Source organism: Podarcis erhardii, assembly GCF_964252035.2.
Source record: "Podarcis erhardii genome assembly, chromosome: 7".
Lineage (NCBI taxonomy): Eukaryota > Metazoa > Chordata > Lepidosauria > Squamata > Lacertidae > Podarcis > Podarcis erhardii.
This window is the reverse complement of record NC_138511.1, coordinates 14594104-14617031: the sequence shown is the minus strand read 5'-3', so window position 1 is coordinate 14617031 and position 22928 is coordinate 14594104. Positions and strand designations below refer to the sequence as shown.

Genomic DNA, 22928 nt, shown 5'->3' with positions numbered 1-22928 from the left:
TGGGCCAGATGATCATTCTCTTACGTTGTTAATCTTGGCCACAATCTCACTCCTTTCTTCAGTGTCGATATCTGAACAGGATAGGTTTCCTGGGGGTATTTTAGACAGCCTAAACTCTGGAAAGATGAGGGTGTACCCCTCAAAAAGGTAAATGGACCCTTGACCGTTAGGTCCAGTTGTGTCTGACTCTGGGGTTGCGGTGCTCATCTCGCTTTACTGGCTGAGGGAGCCGGTGTACAGCTTCCGGGTCATGTGGCCAGCATGACTAAGCCGCTTCTGGTGAACAAGAGCAGCGCACAGAAACACCGTTTACCTTCCCGCTGGAGCTGTACCTATTTATCTGCTTGCACTTTGACGTGCTTTCGAACTGCTAGGTTGGCAGGAGCAGGGTCTGAGCAATGGGAGCTCACCCCATCACCCTTCTGATCAGCAAGCCCTAGGCTCTGTGGTTTAGACCACAGTGTCACCCGCGTCCATAACAAGTTGACTGCAAAAATACTAGAAAATTCATCGTTGTTGTGAATACAGAAGTAGGTGACCTCTAGTACAACTCAAGCCAGCCCATCATTCTTCCCAGGAAATACTTCGCTGCTTTAAAATGTAGGTAGGTTGTTTAATTCGAATTGAGGCCGGTTTGTGGAGGGAAACGCCTCCAAACAGAGTAGGAACTTTCTTCAGACTCTTAACAGAGACATCTCCTTCCCTCCCAGGACTGCAATTCTCAGAGCTCCCTGTGGGGAGGGACAGGCTGCTAAACCACTCTGGGAACTTTCAGCATCTTAACAAAACTACAGCCATGACTGTTTAAAAGTGGTATTGTAGAACTTTAAATGCACGGTATGAATGTGGCCAGTCTTTCAACTTAGCCCAGTGTTTTTCAAATTTGGATCTCCACCTGTGGCTGGCCTACAACTCCCATGATCCCTGACCACTGGTCCCGCTAGCTGGGGATGATGGGAGTTGTAGTCCAGTAACCTTTGGGGAGAGTGCATACTAGACAGGCTATCCCTTTGACTGACTTGTTACCAGCACCACCACATATCGAACAAACCCCCTGTAAGGAACATGCAAAAACGGTGAACTTCCCAACGCAAGTTTTCACATTTTTTTTGTGGTTTATTTTATTTTTTATTTTTAAGTATGGAGGCTCAAGTATAAGATGTAGATTCCGATTTAAGCATTACAAATAAAATAAAAATAACCGGGGAGGGGTGGGTTTAAAAAATTTTCTGCATTCCATAGAAATCAAAACAAGAGAAGGGATTTGGGGGCGGGGGAGAGAGAAAGCACCTCACTGTCCCCATTAAGAAAGAACACCTTGCAGCCATCACCAACTCAGCAAAATTCCTCGCAGCTCAAAAAGTCGGTGGGTGGGTGGGAGAGAGTTTACTTCAGCCTTCTGCACCCCCCCTCCCGCACAGCCCCCCACCCCCAAACATACATGGAACAATTTCTTTTCCAGTTTTTCGTTTTCCTCTTTCACACACCACAGTATATAATAAAGTTTTTTTGTTGTTTGTTTTGTTTTACATTTTTTACACCAATGTAACAAAAGATGAAAAGAAAAAAGCAGAGGGAGGGGAGGGGAAGGAAGGAAGGAAGGAGGGAGGGGAAGGGGGGGTAAGACTAACAGAATGGCCTGGTGATTTTATGCATATAGATGTTGGGGTGGGGGCCAGGGGAAAAAAAAACAGGGCAACAAAATAAACACCACCCCCTCTCGTGGATCTTTTTCTCTCTACAGAAATGCGCTCCGCAAAGTCTCGAGAATTAAAAAAAATATGGTGCAAATTAAGCCAAGAGAGAGAGAGACTGATGAAAGTTTATACAGCTTTATTCATCCGGGGTGGGGTTAGGGAGGGGGTGGGACTTGAGACAGCACTTTGTACGTGGGCATGATGTGATGGAGACGCAGACAGAAAAAATAGTGGCAGGCGGGTGGTGGGGGAGAGGAGAAAGGGAGAGTGGGGAAAGTTCTCTAAGAAAAAGGAATCTAATGAGAGCATGGCATGTCTCGTTAGCATCGTCAACGGAGCGGGTTTTCTTTGTTTTTGTTTTAGCTTTGCTGCTTCTTCTTCAAAGCCTCCACCAGGTCGATCTTCAGAGCTTCTTGCTTTGATTTGTCCGCAAAAGTCTGCACAGACCTGGAGGGAGAGAGCCGGAGGGTTAAAAACCAATATTGCAGAGTGGCTGCATGGGAAGGGGCCTTGGATTTGCGTTTTGGGGAGAGAAGAGGCAGAAACTTATACGTTATATAGTTATGAGCCTGCTAAGAGCTCCATTTTCTGGAAGACGACTCTTCTGGCATTCCACAGGTTCCTTGCTAATTGTGGCATCTCCCTGAAATCTGTTGAGGCCTCTTCTGGATTAATTTACATTACTGTGTAATGACTGCCAAGTGTCTTAAAAAGTACAGTGGTACCTCGGGTTAAGTACTTAATTCGTTCTGGAGGTCCGTTCTTAACCTGAAACTGTTCTTAACCTGAAGCACCACTTTAGCTAATAGGGCCTCCTGCTGCCGCCGTAGCACGATTTCTGTTCTCATCCTGAAGCAAAATTCTTAACTCGAGGTACTATTTCTGGGTTAGCGGTGTCTGTAACCTGAAGCGTATGTAACCTGAGGTACCACTGTAGTTGAAAGTCATAGTCTGAAGGATCTAATTTTTCCAAGCGATTCTCTTATAAACCTTCCATTTTGCAAACTGCTCTGAGGTGCTGTTTTGCAATCGAGCAGTATATAAATTTCGTGACGGACTGACTGAAGAGGCTAGCAGGCTGCATGAGCCCATCTACTGTCATGCCCCTGTTACTCAGACTAATGCTGAATGTGGAGGTTCCATGGCACCATCACTGCCGGCAGACTGATCCCCTCCACATCCTAGCAGTGAAGGAGCAGTTGGCCATTATTTCACACCTCCTTAGGTTTCCACAACTCTACTGGAAAACTACTTCCAGTCTGTTCTTTCTATCATCTACCTACCTACCTACCTACCTACCTACCTACCTACCTACCTACCTATCACTTTAGTAGACAAAATCAAATGCACACACGTTTTTCAGCAGTGTTCCTGAAAGAGAAGGGAAATTTTCTCCCCAGCTGCCATCAAAACAAGCAAGGCATCTTCTTCAACGCGGCTCAAGGGGGTTTCTGTGGCATGTTAGCAGCTCAACTCGTGGAAGGTTAAGCCGGCCTGAGGTTAGTCACTGCCATGCAGCCTAAGCAGTTAGAATTCAGAAGAGCAATTCTTTTTTCCCTTTAAGACAGTGCGGATGAGACTGCACAGTGTTTGATTTGGGCTGGGACTCTTCGGCGAATTGTATTGTTCCTGACAAGAGTCAGGGGAAGGAAGAAATGGCCATAAGTCAGAGCTTGGTTTTTCTACTCCTTTCCGTTTTCCTTCAATCCCCAAGCTCTGTGGATTATTTCCACTGTTTGTGGTGCTGCAGAACAGCCGGCAGAACTCAGCTTCCGTTTTAAAAGGTAGGGAAAGAGTGAAAACAAGTGCCTAGACCTCAAGAAAAAGGGGAAATAATTCAGCAGCAACCTGCAACTAAATTTGTATTCTGCAAAAGTCCAAAAGAATAAAAAACAAACAATCCCCAAATGAATTTAAGTGGTGTATGCAGAATTCTGAATAGTGGGCTTCATTTTAACTTTTATAAAGCCAAGTTTCTAGTCCACAGTGCTGGTAAGAGAAGCCCAAACGTTTGTGAGAAATGCCTGCTGAAATCTTGGAAGGGAGGCTTGAAGGAGGTGGAGTTTCAGCACCCCATACAGCCCCTTGCCGCCCCCCACCGAATCAAATGATAGGGGTTTTCTGTGGAATTTCTAACAGTTACCAAATTCCACTTTTTAAAAAGGGAAGGGATGGTGATGTTATATTTACAAAGAATTTGCTGGCGTTTCTGCATGGTGTACACACAGCCCTTATGGCGTGGTTTCTCTCCCCACCCATGCACAGACTGATAAACAAAATCACACACACACAATTTATTTTTAACATACCAAGTGCAAGAAACTCCAAAACAGTGGGCGAGTAAGAACAAATCAAGCCTTTGGAAGAAAGGGACAGTGAGAGAGAGAGAGAGACAACGGGCCCTGGCATGTTCTAACTGGTTCAAGTTAGAGGTTAGGGGGCTAGTTTGTGTGAGGGCAGAGAGTGCCCCAACATGCGCTCACGGAAGGCAGGATTCGCCCGGCCAAAGTTAAGTGCTGTTTTAGTGCCAAGTGGTGCACTTTGCAGGCTGGAGGGAGGCCACGGGGGAATACCTGGGCTGGCTTAGTTATCTGGCTGAATGTACATCTGGCGTTGGGTCAGGACTTGGGAGAGCTCCCTCTGCAACTGCTTATACTTTTGGTTGTCGGGAATAGCATCAATAGATCTAGAGAGGAGCAGGTGCGGAGATGGAAAAAGGGAAGAGAAGCAGAGGAAGTAAAAGAACAGGTCAGAAGAGTTGGAGAAACAGAAGCAGAATGGGGGGGCGGCACTGGAGTTGCGAGAGAGAGAGAACACGGCAGGTAGAAATAATTGAGTGGGGGAAAAGGGGAGACAGACGACGTTGCTTTCAGGTAGCAAAGGCAGAGAGGAAGGAGTTCACCGTCAACTGATGCTTCTTTTAGTTTGGAAATCGGATGACACACAGCTTGGGGGTGGCTGGGAAGCAGCTGCTTCTAAAGTAGCCAGCTGCCAAGTCACACAGAGTGCTTCTTCAAAGAGGAAGCTCTTTGTGCTACCTTGAAGCTTGCTGTCTGAAACCTTTGCCACATCAGTGTTGCAATTTAATTGGAGAAATGCAGCTGGGAGAGGGTGGGGATAACAGAAACCTAAGATTAGCTCAGAAGAATTTAACAGAACAGGGCACTCTTAACGGTAGGATAGAGGTGAAATTCCAGTTGGTGCTTGTAGTGGGCTTGAAATGCAGGGAACCAGGGCTACATAGCATTGCTAAAATGTGCTGCGGTTCAACACATTCCTCAAAGAGAAATGCCTTTTTTTAATGATGGAAATAATTCATGGGAGTCAAGAGGGTGGAGGGAGGAGGGAGGGGAGGGGAGAAGAACAACAACTGCAAAGTTGCAGTCCATCCCTTACCTCAGTCCATTGACAATATCCTTCGTTTTCCCAAAATAAATCTCATTCAGCGTACTTCTGATTTTATTCTCCATGTCCTAGAAATGGGGTGGAGGAGGGGGAAAGAGAGAGAATCCACAGTCAGTTAAGTGCTAGTTTCCACCCTGGAGGAAGCAGTAGAAGCAAGGTAGAGGGCCTGGAAGATGACCCATCACAGGACACACCTGTGAAAAGATTTCAGGTGAAAAGGAACCAGGTTGTGTTTGCTGCACCTTTCCCCTTAAAAACAGAAATGCTTTGCTCTGCGTTGCAGCATGGCACCCCCTCAGACACCCCATTGGTACACACTGAAGCCCATACACCCATCCAAGTACAGTGGTACCTCGGGTTACATATGCTTCAGGTTACAGACGCTTCAGGTTACAGACTCCACCAACCCAGAAATATTACCTAGGGTTAAGAACTTTGCTTCAGAATGAGAACAGAAATTGTGCAGCAGCAGCAGGAGGCCCCATTAGCTAAGTGGTGCTTCAGGTTAAGAACAGTTTCAGGTTAAGAACAGACCTCCAGAACGAATTATGTTCTTAACCTGAGGTACCACTGTATTTTAAAAATAAAACCCTCCTTTTTGCCTTGTAATGGCTGGCAGGATGGATGTACAGTGGTACCTCGGGTTAAGTACTTAATTCATTCTGGAGGTCCGTTCTTAACCTGAAACTGTTTTTAACCTGAAGCACCACTTTAGCTAATGGGGCCTCCCGCTGCCGCCGCAGCACAATTTCTGTTCTCATCCTGAAGCAAAGTTCTTAACCTGAAGCACTATTTCTGGGTTAGCGGAGTCTGTAACCTGAAGCGTATGTAACCTGAAGCGTATGTAACCCAAGGTACCACTGTACTGAAATCAAAAATATTTAAACTGGCAAGGGGAAAAAGCCAATTTATACCACAGAATCATTTTGAGGAGACGATGGTCTTAATGGGGCTTATTGCCTTCGGCAAGAAAAAATAAACCCCAAAGTGGCATGTTTAAAATAAATGAGAGAGGCGCAAGGGAACTGAAAAACAAATGTGCAGGAATAAACATTAAGGTTTTAAAACAAGAGACAGAACGTTGCAATCCCTGCCACTAGAGGGCAGCAGGCACCCATGCAAGCAAACACCCGATGCAATACAAGTCAGGAATTGTGGGTCCATCTGCACCACACATTTAAAGCAGTATCGTACCACTTTCAACAGCCGAGGCTTTCCACAAAGAAATCTGGGAGCTGTAGTTTGTTAAGGGTGCTGAGAGGTGTCAGGAGATCCCCTATTCCCCTCGCAGAGCTACAATTCCCAGAGCAGTTTAACAATCAAGCCCTCTTCCCTGGGAACTGTAGCTCTCAGCTCCCTTAAGAGGCTCCCAGAATTCCTTGGGGGACACCAGGGCAGCGGCATGAGACCGCTTTGAATGCATGGTGCAGTTGGGGCCTATACAACCTCAAAGATGAGGTTGGGTTTAAGTCTAGCTGGATCCCCACAGTCAAGCAAACAAATGGGGTGACTGAGGATCTTTTAACCATTGAAGGCTGTGCTAGGCAGGAGAAAGAGAGGCAGACAGAGCAGTATAATGAACAGTGTTGAATCTGAACCAAGGGAACCTGGATTGGAGTCTTCACTGACCCATTTACGCCTCGGGCAAGCCTTTCTTTCTCTCCTTAACCAGCCTCCGAGGGGAACTGTGCAGGTAAAATGGGAAGGGGTGTGTGTATAACCTGGCCAAGTGTGCCACCCCGACTCCCCCCTGATCTTTTAAAATGCAAAAACGAACAAAAAAGTTGGGAGTGCCAAAAAGCAACTCCTCCCCAAAATGAACAAGATGCTCTCCCACTCCGTCTCATTTGCCCTTTTCAAGTCTGCCCCAGCCTTGGCAATCAGGATGAGGCCAAGGGACACTCAGCCAAGAGATGTTCTTGTCAGGGTGTTAACAGGGTGCACTGACATTTTTGGAGAGAAAGAAGGCGCCTACTTGCCGGGTGGTGTGACCTTTAAAAGAACAGCAGCCACTGGGAGCCATATATTTTGAGATAAAGGAGGGAGGGAGGGCATGGCTGTTTTACAGGTATGATGAACGAGCATGCCAGGGAGAGAGTCCAAAAGGGTGCAAGTTCATCATACCTGTAAAACAGGATCTAAGCACAAGAGCACTCTTTCCCCTCCTGCGGTGATGAGAAGCACTTTTGCCTCCAACTGTGCATGTAGAACAGGGGTCAGCAACTTGTGGCCCAAGGCGGTCGTTTAAACGGCCCATGAGCTACCCCCGAACCGAGCCACCCGCTCGGCAAGTCCCGGCATGCTGCGATAAACCGGCACAGCGTGGAGCGGGGACTCGCTTTCGCGGCACCGAAAATCACATCTGTGCAGACACTGGAAATCGTGTCTGCACAGGCACGATCTGGCCCACGGAGCGATCTCCGCGGGAGTGAACTGGCCCAGGCGAGTTAAACCTTGCTGACCCCTGATGCAGAGCACAGCCTTCATAGATAGTAGCCATCAAGAGTTTCCCCCACCCTATTTATTTCATTTCAACGGGTCAACTCTGAGTTGAACTTAGCTGGATACAACCCAGAGTGTGGTATCTGGGTGCAAACCGGCATACTCTAAGGCTCTCGTTTCTTGCTTTTTTAGAAAATGGAAGTTACTAGTCCTCAAGACTAACTTAAGGCTCATTCATTTCAACAGGTCTACCCCAAGATGACCTTTGTTAGATACAACCCAAAGTGTGGGATCTGGCTGCAAACCAGTGCAGCCTGAGAATCTCTCCCATTTCTTTTTTTTTTAAAAAATGGAAGTTACTAGTCTTCAAGACTAATGTTCATTTCATCAGACCTACCCTGAAATATAATTTAATTGGCTACAACCTCGAAAATTTAAATAAAGGACACAAAATGGTAGAATTTAAGTTTCCACAAGATGCAAAAATAACCAGCAAGGGGGCTGGGCTCTAGCTGTAGATGCGTTAGATGAAGCCAAAAAGTTCCATTTAGCCACCATATAGGAGAGCGGTAAGCAAATTGTTAAATTTGGGCTGATTTCGCCCATGGGCTGCTAGGTGCAAGACTAGTGTTGTAAGAAGGTGGATGAACTCCAGGGAGGAAATGGGGGCTTTCCACCCCACATGAAGACTCAACTCAACTGCCCCGGCCTCTTGGGAGACTGGGGGGGGGGGGCGGTCGGCAACAGGGTAGAAGAGGGCACCCTGAATCTTGACTCCCTTCCCACCCACCTTGTCAGGACCTACCTCTACCAAGCGCCCAATGTTGGCTATGTGTGGAGAGGAGTCGCTCACAGTCTCGTCTTTTTCCATCTGGAACAGGGAAGGAAGAAAAATCTGGTTAAGAGGGAAGTCAACACCACAGAGGTTACACTGGTTGGAGCTCACCTGTTTGGGAGTCTGGAAGGAGGAAGAACACTGGGGATAGAGGAGAGAAAGGGAAGGCTGCTTGATGCATTGCCCAGGACCGGCTTGTGGACCAGAGAACAGTGGCGCCTTCACTTGGCTGTATAACATGAGTGAAACTGCTGCCGCTCCTGAGTCCCTCCACCACCAAAGCCCGGCACGCTGAGCAGTTCAACAAAGCCCCAATGCTCTTCCGGCTTCAATGTGAGCCTGAGAGGCACTGGGGCTCACTCATTGTGTAGGGCTGGGCTATGTATCTTGGCTGCTTCTTCCTCCCCTAAGGTGGGAAGCAGCAGCCAATATACAACAACAACAACAACAACAACAACAACAAAACAACAACAACAACAACAAAACAACAACAACAACAACATTATTATTTATAGCTCGCCCATCTGGCTGGGTTTCCCCAGCCACTCTGGGCGGCTCCCAACAGAATATTAAAAACACAATAAAACATAAAACATTAAAACATTCCCTAAACAGGGCTGCCTTCAGATGTCTTCTAAAAGTCAGATAGTTGTTTATTTCCTTGACATCTGATGGAAAGGTGTTCCATAGGGCAGGCTTCACTACCGAGAAGGCCCTCTGCCTGGTTCCCTGTAGCCTTGCTTCTCGCAGGAAGGGAACCACAAGAAGGCCCTCAGAGCTGGACCTCAGTTGTCCGGGCTGAGCAATGGAGGTGGAGAAGCTCCTTGAGGTATACTGGACCGAGGCTGTTTAGGGCTTTAAAGGTCAGCACCAAACCTTTGAATTGTGCTTGGAAACTTACTTGGAGCCAATGTAGGCATTCCAGGCATCGTGATATATCCGCATATCGTGGTATTTAGCAGCTGATATATCGCAATGTTGAAAGCCAGGCACCGTATTTTTCACTCTATAAGACACACCAGACCACAAGACTAGTTTTTGGAGGAGGAAAACAAGAAAAAAAATATTCTGAATCTCAGAAGCCAGAACAGCAAGAGGGATCGCTGTGCGGTGAAAGCAGCAATCCCTCTTGCTGTTCTGGCTTCTGGGATAGCTGAGCAGCCTGCATTCGCTCCATAAGACGCACACACATTTCCCCTTACTTTTTAGGAGGGAAAAAGTGAGTCATATATAGCAAAAAATACGGTATCCCCCAGCCCTGTTAGTAGGCGGTTCCCTAGACCAGATGGATGGATGAAGAGCAGTATACAAATTGAATTAACAACAACAATAACAACAACAACTACTACTACTTAAGGAAAGGGCTGTAGCTCAGTGGTAGAACATCTCTTTTCCATGTAGAAGGTCCCAGGTTCAATCCCTGACATCTCCAGGTAGGGTTGGGAGAGACCCTGGTTTGAATACCAGGGCAGCCACCACCAGTCAATGGATAGTACTGCCCCCTGGGGGCAGGTGGGATTACTTACAGAGGTGCTAAGAGGCAGGGGGCGCTGAAGGTATGAATGACCACCAGACTTTTATCAGAAATTTATTGTTATTTTCTTCCTTCGTCGGCTGTGCAAACCGCTCTTCCAAATAATGCTTTTTATGGAGGGTAGTGTAGGGGGAGGGATGCGGGTTAAACCACAGAGCCTAGGGCTTGCCGATCAAAAGGTCGGCAGTTTGAATCCCTGCCATGGGGTGAGCTCCCGTTGCTCAGTCCCTGCTCCTACCAACCTAGCAGTTCGAAAGCATGTCAAAGTGCAAGTAGATAAATAGGTTCCACTCCAGCGGGAAGGTAAACGGCGTTTTCGTGCGCTGCTCTGGTTCGCCAGAAGCGGCTTAGTCCTGCTGGCCACATGATCCGGAAGCTGTACGCCGGCTCCCTCGGCCAATAAAGCAAGATGAGCGCCACAACCCCAGAGTCGGCCACGTGTGGACTTAATGGTCAGGGGTCCCTTTACCTTTACCTTAGTGTAGGGGGAAGTGGGGATTGGTTTGTGAAACTAAAATTGGCCCCCCAAAAGTTTGAGGAACTACCAGTACAGGTCCTGAGCTAGATGCCCCAAAGGGCTGAGTCTGCATAAAGCTTTCATTTTGCATGACTCAGGAGGTGTGAGATCACTGCGTAATTTTGCCTCTCGGTTTATTACCAGCAGTTTTATCGGACTCATTTCCGGAGCCATCAAGGTGCGGCACACAAGCAAACGAAAACAAGATTAATGATAATTACAACGTTGTCTGAAATGCATCGGCGCTAAGATAACATGATTTCACACTCACAAACACACACACGCACGCAACAGCAGGAGTAGATTCAGACACAGCCTAAGCTAAGCAACAGCGAATCTGGGGGGTCACCTGCATGTGAGAAGTGGGCATGCAGGCAGGTACCAGCCTATTTTGTTTTCAGTAGATCAAATACAATTAAGAGACGACATGAAAAAAGTTCATTATAAAATCATGCATGGCATGGAGAAAGTGGATTGGGTTGTCCCCCCCGCCCAATGACACTACAGTGGTACCTCGGGTTACATACGCTTCAGGTTACAGACTCCACTAACCCAGAAATAGTGCTTCTGGTTAAGAACTTTGCTTCAGGATGAAAACAGAAATCGTGCTCCGGTGGCACAGCAGCAGCAGGAGGCCCCATTAGCTAAAGTGGTGCCTCAGGTTAAGAACAGTTTCAGGTTAAAAACGGACCTCTGGAACGAATTAAGTACTTAACCTGAGGTACCACTGTAGAGCTTGGGGGTGTCCAATAAAACTGTATGTTGGATTCAGGACACTTTTGTCATGCAGCGCAGGGACAAACTATGAAACTCATTCCTGCAGATGGCAGCAGTTGCCACCGACCTGGATGGCTTTAAATGAGGATTGGGCAAACTCATGGAGGATTAGGACAGTCATGCCTTGGTTTTCGAACAGCTTAGTTCTCGAACGTTTTGGCTGCCGAACGTCGCAAACCCGGAAGTGACTGTTCCGGGTTGCGAACTATTTTTGGAAGCTGAACGGACTTCCAGAATGGATTCCGTTCGACTTCCAAGGTACGACTGTGTTCTGAGTGTCTACTAGCCGTGGAGGCAGCAAATCCTTCTGAATGCTGGTTGCTGGAAACCAGAGGAGCAGGAGAGGGTTCCTGTGCTCAGGTCCTGCTTGTGGGTTTTGCATTGGGGCATCTGGGAGACGAGGATGCTGGACTAGGCGGGCTTGCTGGTCTGATCTAGTGGGCTCTTTTATGTTCTTACACTGTGTTGGACAAAGCCCTTTGAGAAAAAAGAACTCTCAGGTCAAGACAACAAAGGGGTTTCAAAAGAGGCTTCTGAACATCCCTGGAAGACTCTCGCCCAGCTGTTTGGAGCTCCCCCAGAACCACGGGATGGGAAGTTTGCGGGGGGGAGTGGAGAGGGAGGAGAGAGGCACTTGCAGGTCTTTCTCCCTTTGCTTGCAAAGCCAGCCGGGGGGGTGGGGAGAGACCAGCGCAAGCCAAGTGTGTCTGCTGGGCCCGACGGGGCGTGTAATTTAGTCAGAGCCTCCGAGGCAAGATGTGACCTGCACGGTGGCAAGGCGCCAGCTCCAATTAGCTGGCCCTAGTTCGTTTTTGACATACAAAAGGGAAATTGGGGAATGGCGGGGGGAGAGATTACGGCCTCCGTTTTGTTTAGGATTTTTGCACTGGAAGAGAATGCAGAATCTGCAAGGCTAGGTTGTGGGGCCCTGCTGTGAGCATGGGGAGCGGGGGGAAAGGGAGGGTGCCCACAGTCCCTTGGGAGTTTCCGCTCTCTACATGCAAAAACGCACACACTCACACACAGAGCCACTTCCCACACCTGGACACCCTGCCGGCAAGAGCCGCTAGAGCTGGAAATAAATTTTCACGTATGGTGCAGATATTATGGCACTGCTCTGAAGGGCCCCCATTGAAAGGAATCTCCCCCTGTATTTCCTGAGCAGTCCAGGTGTTCCAAGGAGCCATGTGTATGTACACACAAACACAAAGGTGTGTGCCCTGCTTGCTCAGCACACCAACCTCCCTGCCACTCCTTAAACATCAACCCCTTAAAGCTTCCTCTTCTCACCTCAGGGAAAAGCTAAGCTACCTTTTTACCTTTCCAGACCCATTTCTGAAGCCACCTCTCTCTTCTGTTTGGCAGCCCTGCTGTGCATCCCCGTTTCCAACTCAGGGCCTACTCTGAGTAGAACTGGCGTTCACTAGGATAGAACCCAGAGCATGGTAACTGGGTGCAAACAGCCACACCCTGAAAATCTCATTTTATGTTGTTGCTGTTGTTTTGTAAAAATGGAAGTTACTAATCGTCAAGGATCATAAAGGTCCCTTAATTTCAACAGTCTACACTGAGCAGGACTTAGCCGGAGACAACCCATATCCATCCCGTTTGTGTTTATCTTTTGTATTTATTTTTTAAAGTATACAACTAACAAAAACCTGAGGGGGCCAAAGGAACAAGATTTCTCCCTCCCTCTTTCCCTCCCACAGCATGCCATGAACTTCCGCTTCCACTGTCTCACAACTGGGTTGTTCCAGCTGCCTCTCCCACCCTCAGAAAGGGGAAGGAGTGACTCACCCACCTTGTGACTGGGCTAGAGACCTGGCCCCTGTTGGCTCATGCTGTGCCCCCTCCCCAATTCTCCCCTACTCCCCACTGTCTTATTATCCAGTCACCAGAGGAACGGAAAGGCCAGAATGTTCACATGGAGAAACAGGAGGAATTCCTTGGCTGGGGCAGCGGATCTCAACCTGACTTTAGCAATTCCTCTCTTGCTTGGCAAACAGGGGGAGAGTTTCTCTCCCTACCACCCACCGGCACCAGGAAACTGGGGCACCGAGAGCCTGAGCACAGAGCGTGTGACGCACTGCAACTTCAGATCCCCCTGGTGGAAGGCGCAAACGCCCTTTTCCGCCTGCCACAACCCCACCGCACAAAGTCCACCATTGCTCTTCCACTTCACCAGAGGACGACACCCGGAGCTCTGCGGGATGGGCCTCGATTTGAAAGTGAAACCCTGGTGAAAATAGACAATAGCCGAGAATAGGCAGAACAGCGCTCTCCCTGTTACAGTGATGCCTGGAGTGATTTATGGCCTGGCCTTCCGTTGTGGAAGGAAGGATGCGCGCGCGCTCTCTCTCTCTCTCTCTCTCTCTCTCTCTCTCTGTGTCTGTGTGTGTGTGTGTGTGTGTGTAAGTGTGTGAATAAAGGCAGAACCCACACCCTGACATAAAATTCACCTCTGCTACCTAAGACTTCCATACAAAAGAAGCATGGCTGCCATGATGTTGTTGTAACCCCTGTCGGCACAGGAAGGCGGCTGAATTTAATCCATTTCATAAAATTTATATGGAAAAGTTAGTGGGAAGTGGCTTTCCAGGGGGAACCCAGGAGTGGGCAACAGGAGGCTCAACCAGATAGACCCCTCTGGACTTTCCTTATGTACCTACGAGTAACAGCAAGGGAGGGAAAGTTATACCGAGTTAATCCATCTAGCTCTGTACAGTCTGCACTGGCTGGCAGTGGCTCTCCAGGGTTTCAAAGCAGGAGATATTCTCAGCCACACCTGGAGATGCCAGCGCAGGTTGCACCGGGGACCTTCTGCATGCAAAGCAGGTGCTCCACTGCTGAGCTACGCCTGTTCCTTCAAGACACAGGAAGCTGCCTTATACTGAGCCAGACCCTTGGAGGTGAGGCCAGGGATTGAAGTTTGGGACCTTCTGCATGCAAGGCAAATGCTCTGTCACTGAGCTACAGCCCTGCACTTAAGACACAGTAGCACTGGAAGCTGCCTTATACAGGGCCCATTGGTCACGATTCTCCAGGGTTTCAGACCAGGAGCCTCTCCTAGCCACACCTGGAGATACTGGGGACTGAACCTAGGACTCTCGGCCAACAAAGCATGCACTTCATGACTCCTTGCAAGTTTCATAGTTAAGATCGCTTCTCCCCCAAAAAAATTAGGAAGGAAGGAAGGAAGGAAGGAAGGAAGGAAGGAAGGAAGGAAGGAAGGCTCTTGTACCTGTCTGGTGAGGCTGCCCCCAAGGTTCATAGTGCCAGAGCCGGTTTTGTTCGTCTGCAGCCAGAGCATCACTGTGGAGGTCAGCTTGTAATGGGCAGTGCGGCCACTGGATTTCTCCTGGGAAGGGGGAAAAAGAGTTACCTCTCTTGAAAATGGACAGCTATTGAATAAAAGCCAGCCGCCTGTCTCTTCCCCCTCCCCACGTCAGGGTTGCTCTGGTGCTGGTGTGCCATCTATTTTCTTCCCTGCAGGCTGCAAGGGGTCAACAACCTCCCCCACCCCCAATGGGCTAGAGCATCTCTATCCTGCCCATCTCCTGAAAGCCCCCAGAATGCCTTTGGTTTTCAATTGGCTCTACTGAACCAAGAAAAGATGTGTTTTTCTTTTGCGCTCGGGAGTCATCAATCTGCTGACCCAGAAGGATGTTGCCTGTCGCTGGGACAACTACCTGTTGCTTTTAATAAGTACCTGCTTTTAAAAGGTACATTTTTATACTCCCCCCCCCTTTGGATCTGGGAGCATCTTTTTCAGTTGTAGCCAGTCAAATTCTGCTTGTCTCCCCAGAATACCCAGGGCCTGTTTTAAACCATCCAACTGGGAAAATAGACCTGGAGGCTGAAATTATAGAAATACAGCTGTGGGGAGAAACAGCAGCAATTCACGGGCCTTTAAGAGAGCTTTTGGGTTTGCTGATCTGACTTTACCTTTCCCCCCAAACGGCTTCGGAGCGTTTTCCAAAATTAATAGGAGGGTGTGTGTTTTTTTGCAGAGGGGAGGCAGTGAGGGGGAGATCAAGAGCAGCGGTGGCAGGGGGAGTTTATGAGCCTGAAACAATATCGCATTGTTTGGCTGAGCACCTGCACTCATTAGCCGCCTGGAATTTAACAAGGACTTCTCTTCCCTCCTCAGGAACTGCAAGTTGCCCGAGAGAGAGAGAGAGACCAACCGACCAGGCCGTACCTGAACTTCCACCACATGGATGGAATCCCAGCACCCCTTGATCTTCTTTGATCCATCGCCAGCTTTCTTAATTAGAATCACGCCAGCAAATCCGTGATCCAGATCCCAGAGGTAGACGGAGGAAACGCCCCCTTCGAAATACCTGCAATCAAAACAGAGAGAGACCAGCTGATCAGCTTTGTTAGCAGCAGAGCAGGGCAGAACAGAGCAAAGCATCGTCACTCCATCACCATTTATTATAAATATCTATGTATGTATATAGTTGTACGTGCACTCTGCATGCATATGCATGTATGTATATAAAGATCAGCTCCAAAGCCGCACAGCTAAGCGTCTGGTGTAAATTGATAGTAAATTGACAGACCAGGTGAAGCAGTTTCCTGAAAAAAGAAAATCTCATTTTTCTTTTCTTTTTTAAAGCAAGTTTCTAGCCCTCATGCAGCTGTACCTCCTGAAATCTCAATAATTATTTTTTTGGGGGGGTGGGGTTAGCAAGGAAGGATTCCAGTGGGCAGGGGCTTCAGTGCTCAGCAAACCTCCCACCACCATAGTTTGACTCCGTAGGACGGCTTTTCTGCAACCTTTTTCTGCAAAGAGTTGTGCAGTGGAAGGCAACTCCCTTCATTCTGTCATTGTCAGGATCCCACTCAAACCTGCACAATGCCATCGACTCCAATTAATGGCAACAAGCTGTTAAAGAGCACAGCTGAAACTTAAAACCAGCATTTTTACAGCTCAGTTCTTCCCAAGCTCTCTTTTCTCTCGTCGCTGCTAAACAGTGTGGGCTGCGAGACTCTCTCCCTCCCCTCCGCCCACCTTTTTACAGTGAGGTTGCCTAATTAAGACTAAAGGGAACAAGAGGTACGTGGCAGCCTGGCTCTGCAGGCCCTCCGTTGTGTGTGGGGGGAGAGAGAGAGAGAGAGAGAGAGGCGATATTTTGATTTATTGCAGATTTGCAACCAAGTCGAAAGCCTTTGCAGAACAGAGGTCCCATGACTGGGTTTAAATGTTCCTCCACCTGGCGTCCAGTGTGGAACGCAGAGAGCTGGTTCGAACTGTGAATGCCATTTCTCTTGTGCCTGCAAAAAGTTTGGGAGGGTTTTTTCTGTTTTTGTTTTCTGCAAAAGCTGCTACACTTGAGCTGCTTTGTACGTGAGCCTCTCACACCTGCTCTTCTGCTGACCTAGTTGACACCTTTGCTGGTATCTCTTGCACACTGCCCTAAGCACTGCAGGCAAAGTCTGGCCGACAGAATTCCTGGGCGCTCTGTCTGGCGCATGCTGAAGCCTTCATGGAAACACCCACACCCACCCACACCTCCATTCAAGGCAACCTGAGTGCAAACAACGGAGGGTGCCGGGCTGAAGGGTTGTCTGAATCTGACCCTGCAGAAACAAAGCAGCACAGAATCCACCCACAAACGGGTGTTTGTTGAGTTGCTCCTGAGGACAGTAACAAATTGGGGTAGGGGAATGGAAAGATAGAGGTATACTGATTCATGCACGTTGCGGAAAAGTAACTTTCCCTTCCTCTCATATATAAAACAATGGAACTGGGGAGTTTGTCTGGGGGTGGGTCGAGGCCAAACAAAACAAAGACCCCTTTTTTTACACAACGCAGTTTGTCGGATTTGCAGCAATGACTGTTAGATGGCTTTAAGAAGAGGGATTTAAAAAGCCGTGGAAGTGGAGGGCAGATCTAGCGATGGCTATTAGACCATGATAGAGAAATCGAACCTCTATGTTCAGGGGCAGCATCCCTTGGGATGCCAGATGCTGGTGCAAAGCCTGGTCAAGTCTGAAGTGTCTGTGGAAGGTAGGAAGAGAGGAAGAGAGGGCTTTGACACTCAAGTTCCGCCTATGGGCTTCCTAGAATCATCTGGTTAGGGTCAGTGTGGGACGCAGGATGCTGGATCCCAACTGGGTCCAAATCCAGAAGGGCTCTTTGAATGTTCTCAAGCATGAAACCGAAAGGGACACTCTCTGCATAATAATTTTATGATGTGGGGGGCCGTTGCCTTCATATTCCTGCTTCTGGCCTTCCCAGAAGCATCTGGAGGACCACTGCAGGGAGCTAGACAGGATGAAACCATCTTGGTCTAATCCAGCAAAATGTTTAGGCATGGCTTGCAATGGTCAAAATAGCCTGCCCACCACCACTGCAGATCAGTTAGCTTCAGCTGAATAATTGTTAAATAGCAAAAAGGCTCCTTGTCAGCACAATGAATATCTGCACTGAGTCAGGCAGAGGCCATTCACAACATCCCCATCATCTTTGGACCACCTGGAGGCAAGGCAGATGCTCTACCACTTCCCCCTAAAAATAAAGCAGGATTCTAGCCCTCATGGTTCGGAATAAAGGGGAAATTTAAATAGAAACATAGGGATTTGCCCTCTGGAGTGTCAGACAGCAAGTCTGTTGAGTCCAATACTGTCTACGCTGACTGGCAGCAGCTCCTCCAGGGTTTCAGGTGAGGTCATCCCCAGCCATACCTGGAGACTTCAGGTATCAAAATCAGGACCTTCTGCACACAAAGGATGGGCTCTATTGCTGAACTACAGCCCGACAGAGGAGCAGGCATTCTTCCCCACCCCGCAAATAAGCCACGTTGAACGAAAGAAAGAAGTCCGTCTCCCACTTCAAACCGAAAACAACACACACGACCAAAATCTATTCAGAAATTTAGGAAAGACTGGTGTACAGCCTCCCTCCCAAACCAGCCTTCTCCATTTGTTGCAATTACACATTTTACCAGGTTGTTCGGAGCACGAGACATTAATTAGGAGGCAAAAGGGTCCACTACAAGGAATACCCCATACCTTACAAATCTGTACTTTGATCCTAATGACATGAAATGGGGCGGGGGGGGGGGGAGAGAGAGCAAGAGAGAGGCGTTCTAATTTTTACACGCTTCACATTTATGAGATTCTGCATAAAGGCTTTTGCGGGCATATTTTAAGAACGTGCTAAAACGTTGTCCGAGACCACATAAAGCCGTCGGAGGGAATGCTTCCAGCCAGAACTAACAAGCGCACACATGGAAACACTCAGGACGGCCTTTGTACCTTTAATGAATCAAATCTAGCATTAATATTGTTTTAAATACTAACATGCTATTTCAAGTTGGTTTGGAGCTGACTGGAGCTAGTGCCTCAGGTCTACCCCGCTGGGCAGGGGGGATGTGGCCGGCAAGGCAAAAAACCCCAGCCAAGTTGCTGTTCTGTGGCTTGGAACCACGCTGATCTCTGAGTGCCGGCACTGGCTCGGTGTGGTGGGGTTTTTTCCTGCCGTTGCAAATGTCGGAAGGCTCCAGTTTGCTTTCCCAGTGCTGAATTCATGGAGGAGAGGGGCTACCTACTAGCCACAATTCCCATCTTCTGCTGCCACAGTTGGGAGACAGCAATGCTTCTGAATAGGGACGCGGGTAGCGCTGTGGGTTAAACCACAGAGCCTAAGACTTGCCGATCAGAAGGTCGGCGGTTCGAATCCCCGCGACGGGGTGAGCTCCGGTTGCTCGGTCCCTGCTCCTGCCAACCTAGCAGTTCGAAAGCACGTCAAAGTGCAAGTAGATAAATAGGTACCGCTCAGGCGGGAAGGTAAATGGCGTTTCGGTGCGTTGCTCTGGTTTGCCAGAAGCGGCTTAGTCATGCTGGCCACATGACCCGGAAGCTGTACGCCGGCTCCCTCAGCCGGTAAAGCGAGAAGAGTGCCGCAACCCCAGAGTCGGCCACGACTGGACCTAATGGTCAGGGGTCCCTTTACCTTTGTAATGATTCTGAATAGCAGTTGCTGGAAACCACAGGAAAGCGAGAGGGGTCTTGTGCTTGAATTCTGCTTGGTTTCTCACAGTCATCTGGTTGGCCACTGTGAGAAGAGGATGCTGGGTCAGGTGGGCCACTGGCCTGATCCAGCAGGGAAACTCCTCATTTACCCGGGGGTTGCATTCTGAGGCACCATGTGTGTCAGTGGGAGGTCTGCAAGCCCGTCCTGTCCCCTTCCAGTGCCGAAAATAGCACGTGTGTGCTAAGTGTGTGCAAATGGGGAGTTGCCAGTAGGCCAAGAAAGGGAGAAAAGTGCTCTCCACCCCCTTTCTCACACAGTGCTTACTTTTATAAGTCTTGTTTTATCTCCTTCCCTAATTGCCTTTGTCATCTTCCAAGCCCAGGAGATCTACAGAACCAGTGTTGTGGAATTAGCATGTCAGACCAGGACCTGGGAAACCAGGGTTCAAATCTCCACTCGTCCATAAAGCTCCCTGGGTGATACTGTGGCCAATCACTGCCTCTCAGCCTAACCTACTTCACAGGGTTGTTGTGGAGATTAAATGAGGAAGGGGAAACCACATATGCCACCTTGTGCTCCCTGGAGAAAAAGGCGGGATATAAATGCTGTTACTGTAAGCTGCTTTGATCCCATTTACTTCATTTCCTGATAGCATGAGACTTTTAATCTCAGGATCATGAGCTCAAGCCCAACATTGGGCAAAAGATTCCTCCACTGCAGGGGTTTGGACCAGATGATCCTCATGGTCCCTTCTATGATCACAGAAAACCAGGATGCAAATATTAAAACCATGTACCACTGTCCTGATCTGAAGGTAAATGGCACAGCCACTTTACCAAGGAAAAGTTGGGTCTGGGCAGAGCCTAGATAGGAGTTCCCAAAACGCCACCATATATTCTGTAACGTTGAGTACACACACACACACACACACACACACACACACACACACACGCTTTCCACAGATGGTAAAAGCAGGAAGGGGAGAGAAAAATAAGCCTCTTCGGTCCAGTTGTTCCTTCACCTCCCCCGCAACTTAAGCAAATCCGTCCCAAAAGAGTGCCTGTGGGTCCCTGCACAGGTATTCGGCAAATTCTTTCCAGCAGGCACACAGGTGCAAAAGCAGCCCTCAAGCAAACATACCGATCCGGTTAGGTATGTACGTCCTCCATGCCAGGTACGCTTAAAAGAGTGCACATCTGGCCGGCAGCTGGGCAGCTCTGACTGCACAGGGAGGCAGTCGGCTCTGGAAGAACAAAGGGCGGATTCAGACGCAACAGAGGGGCGCTTAGCATTGCATCCAAAGTCGGCCAGTGTTTCCAAGACGGGAAGCCACAAGGCGGGCATCTGACACTCACCTATTTGGCAATGGAGCCTCTCCTACCACGAGCGGGGCATTTTGTGGTTTTTATTTGGCTAGCTAAGTCTCTTCCCATTTCCTTCCACATAATATGTATTTTTTAATTTTCATGCTCAGCCCCAATTCAGCTGAAGCAACAGCATATTACTTGTCAGATTACTGTTGCCTGGACTTCCCTGACCTTCCCCTGCAATGAATCTTAGATTCTAAGCTCCTCAGAACTCGGTCTAAGGCGGATTTTTACGTGGATTGCAACAGCAGCACTTCCACAGTATAAATGTACAGTGAAGAATAATTTAAAAACAGTTCCCCAAATGATTGTATGAGTTAGAAGCAGGGTCCCAGTTTGGGGGGTGGGGAATGAAGACTATAGCTCTTAACAGAGGGTGCACACCAACACCAGTAAATAACACGTGTGTGTGTGTGTGTGTGTGTGTGTGTGTGTTTGGTTTGTGTAAAATGATGCAGCACAAGTACTAAGTACAGTTACTATTGGCTGTGGGGAGCTTCTTTCATTGTATATGTGTTGCTGCTTAACTTTAAAAAGTCAGTCAAAGCTGAAGAAGAAGAATCTTGCAGGCAACACAAACCCAGCTCTGGACTCCCTTGTGCAAAGACCTGGCTAGAAAATATTTGGGGTGGGGGGGGGAGAGGGAAAGGAGCCCAACTTTCTCCGGGGCTGTGGCATCTGGATTCAATCCGGCAGGGCCCCAGCTGCCAAAGCTGTGGCAAATTATTGTGCCCAAGCAGAGACAGGGGAGGTAGATCATCACAAGGGGTTTAGGAGCCATGAGCCAAGGGCAATAAACCCACTTCAAAAGGCTTTGCTGGTTGAGTCTCTCAGGTTTGGCCATGCTTGATTCACATCCAGAGACAGATGGCGGAGAGGTGGTGGGGAAAGCGCTTGCGGCAGGCGGAAAGGGAAGGGGGGGGAGTGTTCGGCATTGCACTGCAAGGAAGCAGAGACCGACTGCCTGCCCCAGACTACAGCTACAATTTCACAGAATTGTTGAGTTGGAAGGGATCCCCAAGGGTCATCCAGTCCACCCCCTACAATGCAGGAATCGCAGCTAAAGAATCCCTGGCAGATGGCCATTCAACCTCTTGATTTAAAATCTTCGAAGGAAGCTGAGCCCACAACCTTCCCAGGCAGTCCAACAGCTCTTACCATCAGAAAGCTCTTCCTAATGTTTAGTCGGAATCTCCTTTCTTGTACAGTGGTACCTCGGGTTACATATGCTTCAGGTTACATACGCTTTGGGTTACAGACTCCGCTAGCACAGAAATATTACCTCGGGTTAAGAACTTTGCTTCAGGATGAGAACAAAAATCGTGCTCTGGCGGCGCGACAGCAGCAGGAGGCCCCATTAGCTAAAGTGGTGCTTCAGGTTAAGAACAATTTCAGGTTAAGAACGGACCTTCCGGAACGAATTAAGTACTTAATCCCAGGTACCACTGTAATTTGAATTCAGTGGTTTGGGTCGTATAGTGAGCAGCAGAAAACTAGCTTGCTCTAGCTTCCATGGGAAGCACTATGGCACTCTGTTTTCCGGTATTCCCCTTTTTCCTGCAGGGATCGGCAGCCTGTGGCCTTCCATATGTTGACGGACTCTGCCTTCCATCATCCCCCTGACCATCACCCAGGCTGGCTGAGTCTGGGAAGGGGTTTGGGATCTGACAACATCTAGAGGGCCGCCTAGGACCTCCACCTTAGTGGTAGCATGTTGAAGCATGATGGAAGCTCCTCTCCATGAACAAAAGATTATGAACCACTAGGATAACGAGAACATATGGCACTGTCTCATGTGAACTTTTTTTTTAAACGAAAAACCTAGGCACTGAAACAAAATAGGAGGTGACAAGTGCCATTTGTTGATGATGGAAACCAGTTTCTGCCATATTGCTCATCTGGCCAATAGCCGTCACGCCCCGTCAACAGGCATTTGTTTTGGGACCGGCCAAGAGATCAATAGCTTTCCTGCCAGGGAGACGATCTCAGCTCACTTCTAAGGCCCCTGCTTTCAAAACAATCAGGGATGATTGCATTCCACAATTGGATCCATCCTCCCGCTCAATCCCCTTTCCCCGCCGCCCCACAGGAAGACGACGGCATGGAAAGTAAAGCGGATAAATGCATCCAGAGCCACAGCTGCTCCACACACTTTGTGTTCCTGTGGCAGAAGACAGGCTCATTAACTTAAAAGGGAAGAGAACTGCAAGCATTACTAAGCGGAAAGAGCTGTAGCTCAGTGGGAGCTCATCTGCTCTGCGTGCCGAAGGACCCGGGTTCAGTCCCCAGGTAGGCTGGGAGAGACCCTGCCAGAAACCCTGGAAAACAGCTGCCAGTCAGTGCTGTGGCAGTACTGGGCAGTGCAACTCG

The 22928-nt window shown here is 48.6% G+C and overlaps 1 protein-coding gene and 1 long non-coding RNA gene across 3 annotated transcripts in view; both read right to left on the bottom strand.

The window, feature by feature from the left end:
- Window positions 1–1166: 1166 nt before the first annotated feature.
- CAPZB (capping actin protein of muscle Z-line subunit beta) overlaps window positions 1167–22928 on the bottom strand; it is a 70438-nt gene continuing 48676 nt past the window's right edge. The window contains exons 5-10 of one of the 2 annotated variants that reach the window (XM_081871337.1): window positions 15409–15550; window positions 14449–14565; window positions 8350–8415; window positions 5094–5170; window positions 4271–4383; window positions 1167–2144 (exon numbers count right to left, since the gene is read on the bottom strand). In XM_081871337.1, coding sequence (XP_081727463.1) covers window positions 4281–4383; window positions 5094–5170; window positions 8350–8415; window positions 14449–14565; window positions 15409–15550 — 505 coding nt within the window. In that variant the 3' untranslated portion in view covers window positions 1167–2144; window positions 4271–4280. The remainder of the gene's footprint in view (window positions 2145–4270; window positions 4384–5093; window positions 5171–8349; window positions 8416–14448; window positions 14566–15408; window positions 15551–22928) is intronic. The other variant, XM_081871338.1, reaches the window with a different exon arrangement.
- On the bottom strand, window positions 15889–19792 carry LOC309347107. The gene is made up of 2 exons (XR_014158857.1): window positions 19516–19792; window positions 15889–19484 (listed from the first exon to the last, which is right to left on the bottom strand). It is a non-coding gene; the product is annotated as an uncharacterized lncRNA (long non-coding RNA).